This window comes from Nansenia antarctica (genome assembly GCF_963989245.1).
Source record: "Nansenia antarctica genome assembly, chromosome: 6".
NCBI classification, from domain to species: Eukaryota; Metazoa; Chordata; class Actinopteri; order Argentiniformes; family Microstomatidae; genus Nansenia; species Nansenia antarctica.
This window is the reverse complement of record NC_137676.1, coordinates 48,596,230-48,612,607: the sequence shown is the minus strand read 5'-3', so window position 1 is coordinate 48,612,607 and position 16,378 is coordinate 48,596,230. Positions and strand designations below refer to the sequence as shown.

At 46.1% G+C, this 16,378-nt stretch overlaps 1 protein-coding gene across 1 annotated transcript in view; it reads right to left on the bottom strand.

Moving 5' to 3' along the window:
• Positions 1–624: 624 nt before the first annotated feature.
• znf385a (zinc finger protein 385A) overlaps positions 625–16,378 on the bottom strand; it is a gene marked incomplete at both ends in the record, with an annotated part of 29,095 nt that continues 13,341 nt past the window's right edge. The window contains 4 exons of the mRNA XM_080534589.1: positions 625–873; positions 4,596–4,688; positions 4,818–5,002; positions 7,697–8,041. Coding sequence (XP_080390715.1) covers positions 625–873; positions 4,596–4,688; positions 4,818–5,002; positions 7,697–8,041 — 872 coding nt within the window. The remainder of the gene's footprint in view (positions 874–4,595; positions 4,689–4,817; positions 5,003–7,696; positions 8,042–16,378) is intronic.

Genomic DNA, 16,378 nt, shown 5'->3' with positions numbered 1-16,378 from the left:
TGGAGGTTACCTGCTTGTGCAGACAGAGAGGGGGTTGACAGTGCTGTACCGCTATACAGGGGTATATGTTTATTATAGCGAAGACCACTTGAAGCAGCTACTCTACTGACGCAACATTACTCTCTTGGTGGTCCATAGGGTGAGTGGTATACATGGAACATGGATGACAAGGACACCTACTCATAGTGTGGCCCAGCACATACAGTATAACTGTGGGTGTGTTTTTTGTGTTTTTGTAAAGATACTTGGTTCATCAGTCTGTTTGGTAACTATATGTAACTGCAATGATCTCACAGGGTGAGGTGGAGGGAGGACGGGAGGTGAGAGATGCACAGGGGAGGCCAATGGATACGGAATATCTTTCCTCTGTTCTCTCTCCAGCTGTCAATCATTCAGAAGTCTTTGAAATGGAGGGGGAGAGTTTCAGGTAAAAAAAAGAAAGAGGGACATACTCATCCTCTCCTCCTTTCAGGTGCTCTCTTCTTTCTTTTCTCTCATCTAGATATTTCTATTGGTTTGTTTACCGATGATTTGTACCCTATCAATTGCTGTTATTTTATGTTTATTTCTTCACAGTGTGCTTCTGGAGTGGCTGCTCCTGACTGGCCGAGGTGGAGGGGTGTGTCAGTAAGGAGAGAAGAGGATTGGCCCGTGGGAGGTGCGGATGGGCCCCGGGGCGGGTCTCAGGATGGCATGGCTGAGAGGCGGCCCCTGTAATAGGTGGTGATGTGTGTGATGGCCGGGAATTGCTGCACGAAGAGCCAAATGGTTTGAGGAAGCTGCAGCTGCCATTGCCGCGGCAACAGCCAATGGGCTGGGCAAAAGACCTGCGCCAAAAACTTTGGTGAGATCCTTAGAGAAGGTCAAGGAGGACTGATGGGAGAGAGGGGGGGGGGGCGATGGGAGGGGAGGGGAGAGGAGAGAGAGAGAGGAAAGACCAGGATAAAACGATTAGTGGCAGAAGGTCAACACATGTTGAGGAGAACAAATATAGAGATACTATTTTAGTCCGGGTAATATGTGAAAAAATAGTTCACTTTTTCATAAAAGCACAAAACTTGGTACACTTGTACAGTTTGGGTCCTGAACATTTTCAGACGTGGAGCCCTCGCAAAAACTCCTCCTAGTGGCCATGGCGGCCATTTTCCTTTCCGCCATAGCCGCATTGTGTATTTTGCTTCATATCTCCTGAACCAAACATGATAACACCGAACAAATGATGTCTACCCCTATGTTTTGAAGGTCAAGGATTACAATGATACCATATACAACATCATGAAGTGTTCAGGTGGCCATGGCGGGCATTTTCCTTTCCGCCATAGCCGAATAATGTATTTTGCTTCATATCTCCTCAACCAAACATGATAACACTGAACAAATGATGTCTACCCCCATGTTTTGAAGGTCAATGATTACAATGATACCATACACAACATCATAAAATGTTCTGGTGAATAGTTAGTGGTGAAATCAGTGACGTTGTGAGAATGATTAAAATGAAATCGCAGTATCTGAGAATATGCATATTCAATTTTCATAATATATTTCATATAATAATGTATTTACTATAGTTCTCTAGGTCCAGAATTGTCTATTAGGCTATGAATGTAGGTATTTCAGTTGTTGCACCTTACTTGGAAAGTGTTGACAGAGTGGATGTGGTGTGGGACTGCTATGAAGCAAACAGCTTAAAGTCCCAGACAAGACAGAAGCGAGGAACGGGCACAAGAACAAGAGTGGATGGAAAAAACAAGATACCAACCAACTGGAAAGGCTTCCTGAGAGTGGACGAAAACAAAACAGAACTGTTTCACTTCCTGGCCAGGAACCTTGTGGAAATGTCAACGACCAAACAAGTTGTTTCCAGGTACGGACCCAATGCTCTGTCAACTCACCCACTACTAGACACACATCATCTTTCCCCTTGCACACATGAGGAGGCAGATACAAGGATGCTACTCCATGTGGCGGATGCTACAAGAAAGGGGTATAGAAAGATCATCCTGCGCACTGTGGACACAGTTGTGTTGTGGTCCTAGCCATTGCACACGTGTCTGAGCTGGACATTGAGGAGCTGTGGGTGGCGTTTGGGACTAGTAAGAACTTCAGGTACATACCCATCCATGAGATCAAATCAAAGGCTCTTCCTGTGTTCCATGTTTTTACTAGCTGTGACAGTGTGTGCATTTGCAACCAGGGGCAAGAAGGCAGCATGGGAAACCTGGAATGCCTATGACATGGCAACAGCCTTCATGGCTCTGTCACAGGCTCCAAACAGCATACCGGAGGAAGTTATGTCTACTGTTGAGCGCTTCACAATTCTTCTCAATTTGCCTACAGAGCTAACAGGTCCACGGAGGATGCCATCGCCACAACTCTCCACTCTACCCTGTCCCACCTGGAGAGTGGGGGGGGGCTACGCACGGCTGCTCTTCGTGGACTTCAGCTCGGCATTTAACACCATCCTACCCGACAGATTGGTGCCCAAACTCCTAGACCTGGGACTAGACCACCTCCTCTGCCGGTGGTCCAAGGACTTCCTGTCTGACCGCCCCCAGAGGGTCAGGATAGGCCCCCACACCTCCACAGCCATCAGCCTCAGCACCGGATCCCCCCAGGGCTGCGTGCTGAGTCCCCTATTCTATTCCATCTACACCCACGACTTCATCGCCGTCCACCCCAGCAACGCCATCATCAAGTTTGCTGACGACACCACCGTGGTGGGCTGCATCTCCGAAGGTGACGAGGCCGCGTACCATGACGAGGTGGAGCAGCTGTCAGTCCTGTGTAAAACCAACAACCTGCAGCTGCACAAGCTAAAGACCCAGGAGATGATTGTGGACTACAGGAGGAAGAATACCGTCATACAGCCCCTGTACATCGATGGTCTCAGTCTTCAGATTCCTGGGCGTCCACCTGGAGGATGACCTGACCTGGAGAACCAACACCACGGCGATCGTCAAGAAGGCACAGCAGAGACTCTACTTCCTGAGAATACTCAGAAACTACCACCTTAGACAAGACCTGCTTGTGTCCTTCTACCACTGCTCCGTGGAAAGCATCCTTACGTACTGCATCTGCGTGTGGTTCCTCAGCTGCACAGCCGCAGAGAGGAAAGCGCTCCAGAGGGTCGTCAACTCGGCCCAGAAGATCATCGGATGCCCTCTCCCCTCCCTGGAAGAACTGTACAACTCCCGATGTCTCAACAAGGCAGTCAAAATCCTCAAGGACCCACACCACCCTGGCTACAAACACTTCATACGGCTGCGCTCAGGCAGGCGCTTCAGTATCATGCCTCATGTCTATTTATGTCTCATTCTTGTTTTTTATTATCTTAGGACTGTGTTTGATTGTTAGAACCTAGGGCTTGCATTTAAATTGTGTTGCACCTGTTACAATGACAATAAAGATCATTCATTCATTCATTCACTCTATAATCGCACCAGCAGCCAACTCAACATCGATGAAGCCCGTCTTGAGTTATTCACCAAGAAAGGAAGGGGAAAAGAGTAGTGTACCAAGGACGACATGGTTGGGGACAAGCTCTTGTGGTTGCACCTAAGATGCCATCACCAACAGACTGGGGTTGGATGGATCCAAGTGACTGGAAACCTTTGTGGTCAACTCTTCCACAGGCAAGCCAGTCCATCCTTGAACCTTTGAGTTGTGGCTGCAAGAAAGGCTGCCGGGGGCATTGCAAGTGCAGAAAAGCCTCCTTAAAGTGCTCTGCTCTGTGTCAGTGTGGAGGAGACTGTGGAGACAGTGAAGAATAGGTGTCAGGGTAGTGTGTGGTGGCACCTTTGTTTTTATTAAACTTCCTTAAACTTGTTCCCTTGTCCCAATGTATCTGCTTCGGTGATCCCTGGCACATTATGAGGTCTGAGGTCACCACTTAACTATTCACCAGAACACTTAATGATGTTGTATATGGTATCATTGTAATCCTTGACCTTCAAAACATGAGGGTAGACATCATTTGTTCAGTGTTATCATGTTTGGTTAAGGAGATATGAAGCAAAATACATTATTCGGCTATGGCGGAAAGGAAAATGGCCGCCATGGCCACCTGAACACTTTATGATGTTGTATATGGTATCATTGTAATCCTTGACCTTCAAAACATAGGGGTAGACAACATCTGTTCGGTGTTATCATGTTTGGTTCAGGAGATATGAAGCAAAATACACAATTTGGCTATGGCGGAAAGGAAGATGGCCGCCACGGCCACTAGGAGGAGTTTTTTTGAGGGCTCCACGTCTGAAAATGTTCAGGACAACAAACTGTACAAGTGTACCAAGTTTCGTGCTTTTATGAAAAAGTGAACGATTACCCTAACATCTTGCACATAATACCCCCACTATTTCAGTTGGGACTCTTTTGATCTGTCATAATGCAGAGGTTTTTAATCAAACAACATTTTCATGAAGAGGATCTACCAAAAAAGGAATTTGTCTGGGCAAGGAATTCTCTAATGGCCACTGACTAGTTAAACGGCATCCAAGCCTGCTGTTATAGATTAACATTGGTTAGATAAGAGTTAATCTGAGTTAGCCTTGGCCTGGTGTCAGGGTTGGTTCAGGGAAGAGGAAAGTTACCGTGAGGTCAGCTCCCCTGTGCTTCTTGTGCCGGCTGAGGAGGGGGTTGGGCTTCCCGGCAACGCCGTCTCTGTGCCTTCGACTGGATATGTGCTGCAGGGAGACAGGGCACAGGCAGGGGGCAGTGTTAGTATATAGACACACAGGGCTGACCTCTGACTCCTGGGAGCTCTGACACAGGTCAGACTCCAGAACATCTCTTTGTGTGTCTCTCTCTCTCACCTGTTTGAGCTGGAGTTCAGAGTTGACCCGCACATTGCAGATCTCACAGTGGAAGGTGCGTTCCTGAGTGTTGGGGTCGGACGGCCCTCCCCCCAGCTCTCCAGGGAGCTTGGGGCCCAAGCGAGGGTATGCCTTGATGGGGCCCAGCCCACTACGAGCCTCTAAGATGGTTTTGTGTTTGGTACCTAGAGACACAAATTAATTAATGAAAATATTTAATTTGACATTTAAAAAAAACAAAACATATAAAGTTGTCTCAACCATATTAAGTCAACAGTACACAGATTAAGAATCATTGAGGATAAAAAACGAAATAAAGTCAAATGATTTATTCCCATTGGGGACCTCATAAGAAAGTCGGTAGGGAACTATCAGTATAATATATCAATATCAATATCAATGCTACTTTATGAGTCATCCTGACCCCATCTGCCAGAGCTAATATGAGTCTGGACTCACAGCAGTGTTGGAGAATATATGAGGATATGAGAGCAGACTCTCTGTAGCATGGACTGAATTTTCTCCTAACTGAGCACATGTGTGCAGGACACAAATCAAATGTTAGTCGAGTAAGAGAGGGAGGTGTAGTGTGAACTGCTCCCCGCAAGAGGGACACAGTGATAAGCGCATGCTGTACTAGTTCTGACAACAAACAACATGGTATTTGAGCATCTCTGCAGTGTTCTGTATCAGTCTCTCACACCATTAATTCAATGCTCATGTGGGTGAATAAGAGGGATAATCATCTTATCTATAACTGAATAGAATACTTCAAATCAAGGGCTTGGTTTAGTCTTCAAATATGATTTATGTCTTGTATTTTGTGATGATGACATGTGTTTTTGTTGATGTGTGTTTTCAATCTGCATTAATCTCCAATCAGTGGGATGATGAAGGACATTTGAACAGTATGTTTTGTGCATTTTGTTTCTCTCATAAGAAAATATTTGCTTTCACACTTCTTGCGGTCTGCATTACACACAGACAGCAGAGAAGATGTCATGGCAATATATATATATATATATATTTTAATCAATTGCATGTTTTGTTCTTGGGTTAGATTCCAGTCATGTCCTATCCTCTCTAACTCCCCCCCTCCCTCCCCCTCCCTCCCCCCTCTCTCCCCCCTCCCTTGCCTTCCCCCATCCTAAAGCAGCCAGTTGCACTCTGTCTGACCGAGAGTTTGACTTGTTGGTCCAAATTCTTCAGCTTTGAGCAGTGTTAAGGGTTACAGTGAGAACTGTAGAACACGAACAATGGGGGTAGAGGGTGGGGGGTGGAATGACTGATTTCAACTGTGGCCAAACATTTGCACTTCAAGCATTAGTTGCTGTCTTTGTTTTATTTTGGACTGACCCTGTGATGACCCTGTGTCACCTTGTTTGGTGTGTGAGAGGTCGACTCTCAGTTCGAATAAAGCACTAAACAAACAGAAAAGACCACACCTCAAAACAACGAATGGACAATGGACGAGTTGTATAAACATAGAAATAATGTTAAAATCATAATAGCGCTGTTTGTTTTTTATGCACTAGTCATACTGTGCATCTCGTGTGTCTGTGCAACATATGCTTTTATTTTTAGACCCTGGTTTCTTTCAGAGTTTTGTTTTGAGAATGAAAGAGATTGCTTCCAGATTGTTTTCTCTGCAGCGTTGATTTCCACTGTTAATCTTCCCTTGGCTGAACCGCAAGCCCTGTGGTTGATCACATACAATGTGTCATGTTTGTTATCTGTCTATGTATCGTACAAGATCTCTGTATGTGTTTGTACTATAATGTCAAGAAATGTAAAGAATGTATTCAGGCGTGTATGCACGTGTGTATATGTGGGAATAAGTGGGGGCTCCCTTCTGATTCATAACAATAAACGATTCATCTCAGTCTTTTAATCTCTGTATATCTCCAGGGCACAATGAAACATCCAGTACAAAAAGCCTGCCAGAGGTTACTCTAACCAAAACGATGTCAATGATTAACGTTTTATTGATTGGCACTTCATTCTACATTAAGAAGCATTCATTGTCTGGCTGGCTGGCTGGCAGGACTGTCCAGGGCCAATAATACCCTAAGAGGCCTCCACAGTACAGTAGGGGAAGGAAGGATGCGTGGGGCCAGAGAGCTGAGGATGAACTACGTCAGGATATAGAGGTAAGGGAATTCAAAAGCCGATGTTTTACAGCTTCCTCAATTAAAAAACAAAGCCAGTGAATGGAAAGTTGGGCATAATGGACTTAAGTGAGCACCTTAGGGGCATTTTGAAGCCCTAACTAAAACCAAATGAAGAAGAGCCCACACAGTAGTGACAGCGTTAGCGTTGTGGTGAGCCCGCCCTCATAACAGCCTCATAGTTTGACAGAGTTAAATCCCTCCTCCAGTGGTTAGCAGTATTAGCAGTCTTCCGCCTCTGCCACTTATTGAAGCAGACTGCCTGGGGGAAAAGGGAACAGCTTTCCGCTGCTGTGCTGCCGCTCGCTTAATGACAAGATAAATCATGAATCTTTGAGTGGGAGTGTTTTCTTTAAATAATTATGTCTTAAGCGGGGCCAGCCAGTGACATGTTGATACTGTATTGTATTTAGGCAGGGTGAGGGAGGGAGGACTTGTAGAAACAGGTTGATAAGAAATACATTGCTATAGGGCATTTGGATCAGCTGCAAAAAAACATGTGGGAAGCATGTTGGTTGAAGAGGTTACGCTTCACTAAGTATCTGACACTAGTTATCGATGATTATCTTGTCATCAGAGTTATCTTTGGTACAAAATAACCTCACCTTTGTCTGAACAGGAAACTGTTACACCTAGCAGCATTTTAAAGCACTGAATCATGATAGGGGCAACGCCGCCAGGTAGATGGGGTACAAGGGTAGGGCATCATACCTTTGTTGTGAGCCTCCAGCTGTGAGAGGGAGTTGACGGCCACTTTGCACAGTGAACAGTACAGCAGCTTCTTGGCCTTGTCCTCCTCAGTCTCTGGGTTACCGGGGGTCAAGGTGGTGGGGGCCCCAGGGCCCAAGGGGGCTGAACTGGGCTGCTCAGGGTTGGCGCCATTAACACAGCCCGGGGAGATGGATGACGGGGGTGGCAGCATCAAAGGAGGGGTGGGGTTGGGCAGGAGAGGGCACACAGGGGGGATGGGGGAGTCAGGGGTGGGAGGGGTGGAGAGGGGGAGAGGAAGGGTGCTCGGCGCCAGCAGGGGCCCATTTGACTGTAGCATTGGTTCATCTACAAAGGAAACAGAGAGGGAAAATCAGGTCAAATGCAGTATTCACAAAATCAAAACAAAGTTGTTTTCATGTCAGAAAGCGTGTAAAACTAAACCAATAAAGTGACTTCAGTGCCTTTCAAGGCTGTGGTGAAGCAAAGTTCTCTCCAAATGTTTCTTTTTCACATTTGAACCACATCCCCAACCAAGCCAGATGCCATTCATGTACAACCCACTGTCTCGTTTAAAGATCATACAAACAAACCGACCAAAACACAATTAAGTGAAAGGGGCCCAAAATAAGTATTTTTGTATTCAGAATGACACATAATTGTGTTCAAAGTGTTCCTTTTAATTTCTCCAGCAGCAGGACTTCCAGTGTATCAGAGGAACCCGACCTGAGGCCAGAGACAGAACTGTAGCCTACTGCAGAGATACATGGTCTCCTCCTCTCCATGATGTGGTCTCATCTTATTGCAATGTTTCCACTGGGAGAAATAGGAAACAGATATATCAACCGATTGATGTTTTTATCCCTCTCACCTGTTATTTTTGGCTGAGATGGAACAGAGAAAAACTGGTTTTAAATAGAGTGAGGACTTTTAATCCATGTAAAACAAACACATCGCTCCCACACTCACTCCCACACTCACTCACCCCTCTAAACTCACAACACCACAGCAAGCCCAGCCTGAGTCCAACTGCATATCCGGGTCACAATACCAATAAAACAGACGTCAAGTTGTTGCAAACAATAGCCCACAATCCCACTTGCGCAGACTCTCGAACTTATCAACACGCGTCTCCACAAATATCTGATGTAAACCAGCTATGCTATGGAAAAGCTAGCAATACGAACAAACACAGACACACACACACACACACACACACACACACACACACACACACAGACACCCACGCACACACACACCCACACACACACACCCACACACACACACACACACACACACACACACACACACACACACACACACACACACACACACACACACACACACACACACACACACACACAAATTACTCCTTTAATCTATTTTAAATAGTTATGTACACTTTTTTCTGCTTGGGCTGTCAGCATACAGCAATGCAACAACTTTATCCCCCATATGAAATCGTTTCTCTTGACCTTGGGTGTGTGGACAAACACAACGTCGCACACACACACACACACACACAAACGCACACACACACACACACACACACACAAACGCACACACACACACACACACACACACACACACACACACACACACACATACACAGCACACATGTTTCTGGTCAGCCACTCTCATGCGCAATGCCGTCGGTATTTATCAGGCAGTGGGTGGTGCTCTGCAAAGACCCCCTTTCATTTGGGGTGGGTACATTTCTTCCACAGGCCACTCATCAGCAGGTCCAGTAGGCACTCCTTCTAGTGCCATAGGCAGGAGGGGAGGAGGTGGGCGGAATAACCCAGTGGGATTATGGGTCTTAAAAGGCTAAAGTGGAGTATTTCTAGGAAAAAACTAATATTGACTTTAACTGCCCAATTTCCTTTTGAGGATTCCACATGCTTTTGTCATTTTGTCACATGACCATGACATGACAGTTTCTTTTCTCTCCATCGTGTGAGGCAGCATAGCGGTGGGCCATCATATGAAACTTGATCACTGGATGTTTCATTTGTTATTGTTATGTGGACCACACTCTATGCTCTATTCTCTTCCACTGCAAGCGTGTCGGGTGGAGATGCTCTTGTTGTGAGGGCTTTTCATTCCACTGGTTTCCGAGATAAACAGGATCTCGCCTTCCATATAGTTTCCAGCTGCTCTGCTCGCGTACAGTACGTTTGTGTAACAGATGTGTGTCAAAACCATATTTCTTACTCAATGCCTCAATGGCTTTCAGAAGCCCATAAAGCTGGTCTGGATCAAAGCGCTGGGTGATGGGTGAGTGCTCTTTAAGGCTCAGAGTGGAGAAGTTCAGACCAACACCATGGCCACTTCACCACAACACTCACAGAGCTAGGCTAGCCTATAACACTGTCTGGTTTAGAATGGGAAGCCATCACAGTCAACAGCAGGAAGGGAGGAAATCTTAGAGCTAAACTACACTCACACACTGTTCTTGAAAAGTACAGCCCATTAAAGAACACACAAGGGTACACACGTGTGTGCACATGCACACACCCAAATATACACACACAGCCACCCACACACACCCACACACACACACACACACACACACGCACACGCACACGCACACGCACACGCACACGCACACGCACACGCACACGCACACGCACACGCACACACACACACACACACACCCACACACACACCCACACACACACACACACACACACACACACACACACACACACACACACACACACACACACACACTTCATCACAGCATGTCAGCATGCCAATGGAAGGAACTCTTGGCCTCGACGTCTAGAGGAATAACATCGAACCCATACTGTCCATGTGGTTTGTATTAAGCTAAAGAGAGGGGGAGAGGAGGTGGGCGAAATTGTAATAGGGGATTTCATGAACCTCTAAGGGCTGGACCTATTCCATTTAAACCATAAGTTTAATACGGTGCATCCTCTCCACGTTCATCTCACTCCACACAGTATACACACCTCTCATGGTTTTCCCCTTACACTGAGCTCAGCCAAGTAGAAGGATGAATAATTCAGAATGAGAGGTCAGTGGAGGAGAATAACTCAGAACAGATGCTTTACAGAGTGTGTTTACATTGCTTTAATTCCGAGTGAATATCAAACCACCAAGCCCTGTTCCAAATCCACACTAGCATACGACAAAGAATGAAGCAATATATTGGCCTAGCATTCTATGTGGTACGTTCTCTACGCTAGTGTGGATATTGGAACACAACCCATGGATAGTTGTTGAACACACCCATGCGCTCAGGGTAATGGGGGAGATGAGACTAGAGGTGAAGGGTCATCAGAGAAGAGGCATCCATTATCCTCTGGAGTATTAGAACATACCAGGTGTGTACACTCAATACAATCTGCTGCTTCTTGACTCTCTACATGGGAATATGGAGGGAAGAGTTACCCAATGGCTGGGTCAGGAATAAGAGATTGTCGTATGCCGTATAGGATGGATCACCAAAATGTGGCCCGAGGTGCCACATCCGGACCGCCAAAGCTTCCCATCCGGCCTGCAGAATAGTGTAACGAACCTGTATAAGGCCCGTTAGCAGCTCCACCAAGGGAGTTAACTCTCTTGGGCTTACGGTTAGCGTGGGTAAGCGGGAGATCGGGCTTCGAGACCTGCTTGGAGCTATCTCCCAGTGCCATTCGCTGCAATATTCATGATTTTTTTTATATTAATGAATTCAGAAAATGTGAGGAGGGAAGAAATGTGTTCCAGTATTTAGAATATCAAGCTTTTTTTTCTTCCAATATTGAATGAACCCAAAAACAATTGGCCTACCTTACTCAATACATGCGTTCGACCCACGGGTTCTAAATATGTTATAAATCCACCTGTCAACGTATTATTGGCGAGTAGCCTACACAACGTAGGTGTGTGCAGTATAATAATAATAATAATTCATTGAATTTATATAGCGCTTTTCCGAGGCTCAAAGACGCTGACAATATAGGGGTATATAAATATAGGGGTAATATAAACACAAAAACAACAAGTAACATGGAACACAGAGTCAGCGAACGGGGAGGGGGGGGGGGGGGTGGTAGGGACAGGGGAGGTGGTTAGGGGTAGGGGAGGCTGTATGCATATCAGGGGGGTGGCAGGGTTAGGGGAGATGGGTAGGGGTAGGGGAGGTTGTATGCGTGTCAAGGGGGGGGGGGGGGGGGGGCGGGGGCGCCGGGATGGGGGAGATGGCTAGGGGTAGGGGAGGCTGTAGGCATGGGAGAACAGGTAGGTTTTGAGGTGGGATTTAAAAGTGAGGAGTGAGGGTGAGTCTCTGAGTGGTTGGGGGAGAGAGTTCCAGAGGCGGGGTGCAGCTCGTGAAAAGGCACGGTGACCGAAGCCTTTGAGTTTTGAGGGTGGGACAGTGAGGGGAACAATGGATGAGGATCGGAGGGTACGGGTAGGGCGGTGGAGTATAGGTGTTAGGAGTCTGTTCTGTTAACATTCATTTTGTAACAAAGTGAAAATATGAAACAATAAAAATGTGTAAGTCCGGCCCCCACAGTGTTTATGCTTAGAAAAAGTCTGGCCCTTGGACAAATGTAGGCTAATTGATGACTCCTGCAGTATAGGCATAGACATGTCAAATGCTTACATAACAGGCACCGCAATCTAATGTGGAGGGAGGAACCAAAAACATGTGTTTAATGGAAACTATTTGGTTGATTGCCCAAAAAACAACAACATTTAAATTAATCCACATTACCAAGCTAGCACCCGTAGCAATATCCTGTGTAATAATGTGTATTATATTAGGGTATAACAATTCATGTAGGATATACTTAATCTAAATAATCTATAAACCTCTACAATCCTAGTCCCTGTGCTGTTATGTGAATTTACAAATGTGTTACAGACTCTGGGCAGGTGTACAATACCACAGGTAGTTTGAAGACAGGTGTACTGACTAGTCCTGACAGTTACCAGGTGGGTGTTCTGGGGTGTGTGTTCTGGGGTGGGTGTTCTGGGGGGTGTGATCAGGTGCTGGAGTTACAGGTGGGGAAGGGGGAGTATGGGCTGTCCGTGCCCCCTCATGCCCTCCTCTCCCTGCCTGTTCTTAATGATTAACGAGCTTGGAAACCCAACACCACCTTAACGAGCGCTGCGCTTCATTTATTATGCAGTGGGGTGCCTTCTCTCAGCCTGGCCTGTGTCCTAACTCTGACTCACACACAGACACACACTGACACACTGACACACACACACACACACACACACACACACACACACACACACACACGTGAAAATGAAAATGACTGTATCCTGATGTTAGCAAGCTGTTGAGATGATGAGAGATGATCTATAAGATATATATATATATATATATATGCTATATACAGTACCGTATATAAATAGCAAGAGCATGAACAGCAAATCAACTCCATGTAATTCAATGCTAGTCAGCATACGGCAACCTTATCCCTCACATGTAAGTGATCCGTTTCATTGACCTTGGGTGTGTGGAGTAAGCACCGAGGGGCCAGTGCAGATAAAACATTAGGGTGCTTTAAACAGGGCCCTTCATTGGAGTAGGAGTGTCAGTGAAAGGAGAGAGGATGAGGAGGGAGAGAGAAAGGGAGGGAGGAGAGATGCCAGGCAATGACTAAGATCAGTGAGCCAGGACTGCTCTCTCCCTAAACAGCTGGCGTCTCCCCTCCTTTCCTCTCTCTCCCTCTCAGCCAAGTCCTGCAGGGCCAAGAGGGCCTTCTCTCTGGGGAACCACTGACCACGTCTCTACCACAGCTTGGGCTCCTCCACTCACATACTCATCCTCATTACTACAGTACAGTAACACAGCCACACCATGGCATACTGCTCACCAACACAATACCATAACAGGACAATTATGTGAAACCGGATTCTAACTTTTATTCTGAATAATGTAAATAAACGTTATTGAAAATGAATGACACACTCGCGAGTCAAGCCAAAACATTGCAATTTTTTCCTGAATAAAAGTCAGAATAGTCCGTCGGTTGGCGACTTGTTCCCTGTTTCACCAGCTGCTGTCACATAAGCAAACTTGCATAGCATCCATATACATATTGCTGACAGAAAGTCAATGCACTAGCCTGAGTCTCATCTCTCAATGTCCTTGCAGAGGAGGAAATTGTGTGAAGCCTGAAAACCAGACCAACAAGCACAGATTGGACAAAAGAAAACAGTTTACTTCAACAAAAACACCACACCGCATGGTTGTACTTCTCGTCAAGCGTGGGAATTCTTCCCCCCTCATACATACAGGTCCTGACCACAGTGGCCTGGACCACAGCATGTGTGTGTGTGTGTGTGTGTGTGTGTGTGTGTGTGTGTGTGTGTGTGTGTGTGTGTACATGTGTCCATGTGTGTGTGTGTGTGTGTACACATGTGTCCATGTGTGTGTGTGTATGTGTGTGTGTGTGTGTACACATGTGTCCATGTGTGTGTGTGTGTGTGTGTATACAAGTATTGTAAATGTATAGGCTGCTCTAGAGTCAGACCCCCAGTAAGTGAAGCACAGTGACCTCCCAGCCAAATCCACACAGTCTCTATCCTCCAGACAGTGCTCCCCCCCCCCCCGCTGCCATAGCCCAGCTGGGACCACAGCTGCCTATTCCCACAAGCCTGTCCCCACGGTTCCCCTTCGGTTGGAACCTCGGTCATCAAACTGGTTCTATGGGACTCCATCACACACACAGACACACACACACGCACACGCACACGCATACTTGCACGCACACACGTACGCACGCACACACACACACACACACACACACACACACACACACGCACACACACACACTCACACACTCTAATGGCCAGGGAGATGGGGAATCAGGGTCACGAGAAAGAGGCTTGGATGGAAAAAGGCATTCTTTCACATGTATCTGCTTTCACATTTAGATCATGGCAGGCTTGTTTTGGCCCGTCTTCCCTCTGGAAGTCTCTATGAGCCTAACTGAAGTTGGGCTGGAGTCTGAGTAGAGGCAGATGCCCAATGAGGGAGAGAGAAGGCCAGACTGGCCAGTCAATACTCTGGGACAATGCCACAAAGAAAAAAAACAGGCAACATTTAAGGTGAAAAATGGCAGCCATATCCGAATGTGACATCTTCAGATATATGACACAATATGATGTCTTATGGTTCTTGTCAAATGAACTTTGAACTTTTGAACTTGAACTATGAGAGCCTGTTCTTTCCATTTATTTCCGCAACAGTGCTCTAGTCTATATTTCTATGATGAAATAGTGAGTCAAACACTCTTTGTGGAATCTTTTCAAATGTCACCAAAATATTCCCCAGTCCTTTCATTCGTAAGTGTTTCATCCAGGGACAGCCAGTCAGGCTAGTGACAGTGAGAGAATGGAAAGTTCCGGGTGGAGAGAGGAGAAGGGCGGAGACAGACTTTCTAGCCTTCTAGCTAGTCCTAACAGAGAGAGGGAGAGAGACAGAGAGAGAGAGAGATCGAGAGAGACAGAGAGAGAGAGAGACAGAGAGAGACAGAAGGAGCAGCAACACCCTCCATCATGCCCTCTGTCCCTAGCAACCAATCAAATAATCTGCTGAATTACTTTTCGTTAGGGTTAGGGTAAGCTGTGCTGTATCTATCCCGTTATAGATGTTGGCTTTGTTTCCACTGAATCCATCATCCTCTCCTCCATCTTTCATTCTCCCACTCTCCCTCACACATTTACTGTACTTAGCAGCCATAACCCTCTCCCTACTCGCAGATCATCCAGTTATTTTGACTCTGTGACAAATGACCTTCTAATACCCAATAACACAGGCCCATAGTTCTATAATCACACTGCCAAGGGGTCCCTTGTGACATTGCCAAGAAAGTGACATATTGTGGTGCCATCGGTCAAAGTCACCTGGTTCTCTGTGGTCAGATTCTTAACAAAGCAAACATTATAGAGGCCTCACAATGTTAGAATAGAACAACACTTTAAAGTAGATTCCATCAAAGAATTCAGAGGATAATATTTCAGACCCAATAATGACGCCTGTGTCTATATCAATCTGTTTGTTGGAAGGGAATCTGTTTTGTTAGGAGTGTCTGATTTATCTATCCTGTCTGTTTCTCGTCTGCTTGTCTTTGCTGTGCTGTACCCCAGTTGGAGTCTTGGCTTAATTTCCTTTTAGAAATACTTCAAATAGACGAGAGCTTTGTCCATCAAAAGTGAGTTTGGAGAACTACTACAAGTGATACCACATTTTTGCAATATTTACTTTATCCACCCAAATAATGACATTTTTAAGATGGACCCTGATGCAAATATTGTGAGTATCACAGTGATATGAGTGCACTGCGATATGTAGTGGAACACGTTGGATCCCAGGGTCCGGGAGACAGCAGTCAGAGTTGAACTGAGCTAAATTGAATTGTACTGAGATGTGCTAGTGCTGTGTGCTGCTCTGCTGGTGGGAATGGGAGACCAGACTCTAACCCAGGGCAGACCACACACAGAGAGGAGCCACAAAAAGGAACAACAATATTTCAAGGCCTGCTGTAATGATACTGTTGGGATTGTTATTCATTCATATTTGGGGGGCACTATTCATTTCCCTCAGCACTTCCTCTTTGGTTCATTTCCCTATGGGCTGGTTAGACTATGACCATGGATGACATGGTTTGCTTTCACAACAGTAATGAGTTTATACTGATGGAATCATGCTGGATG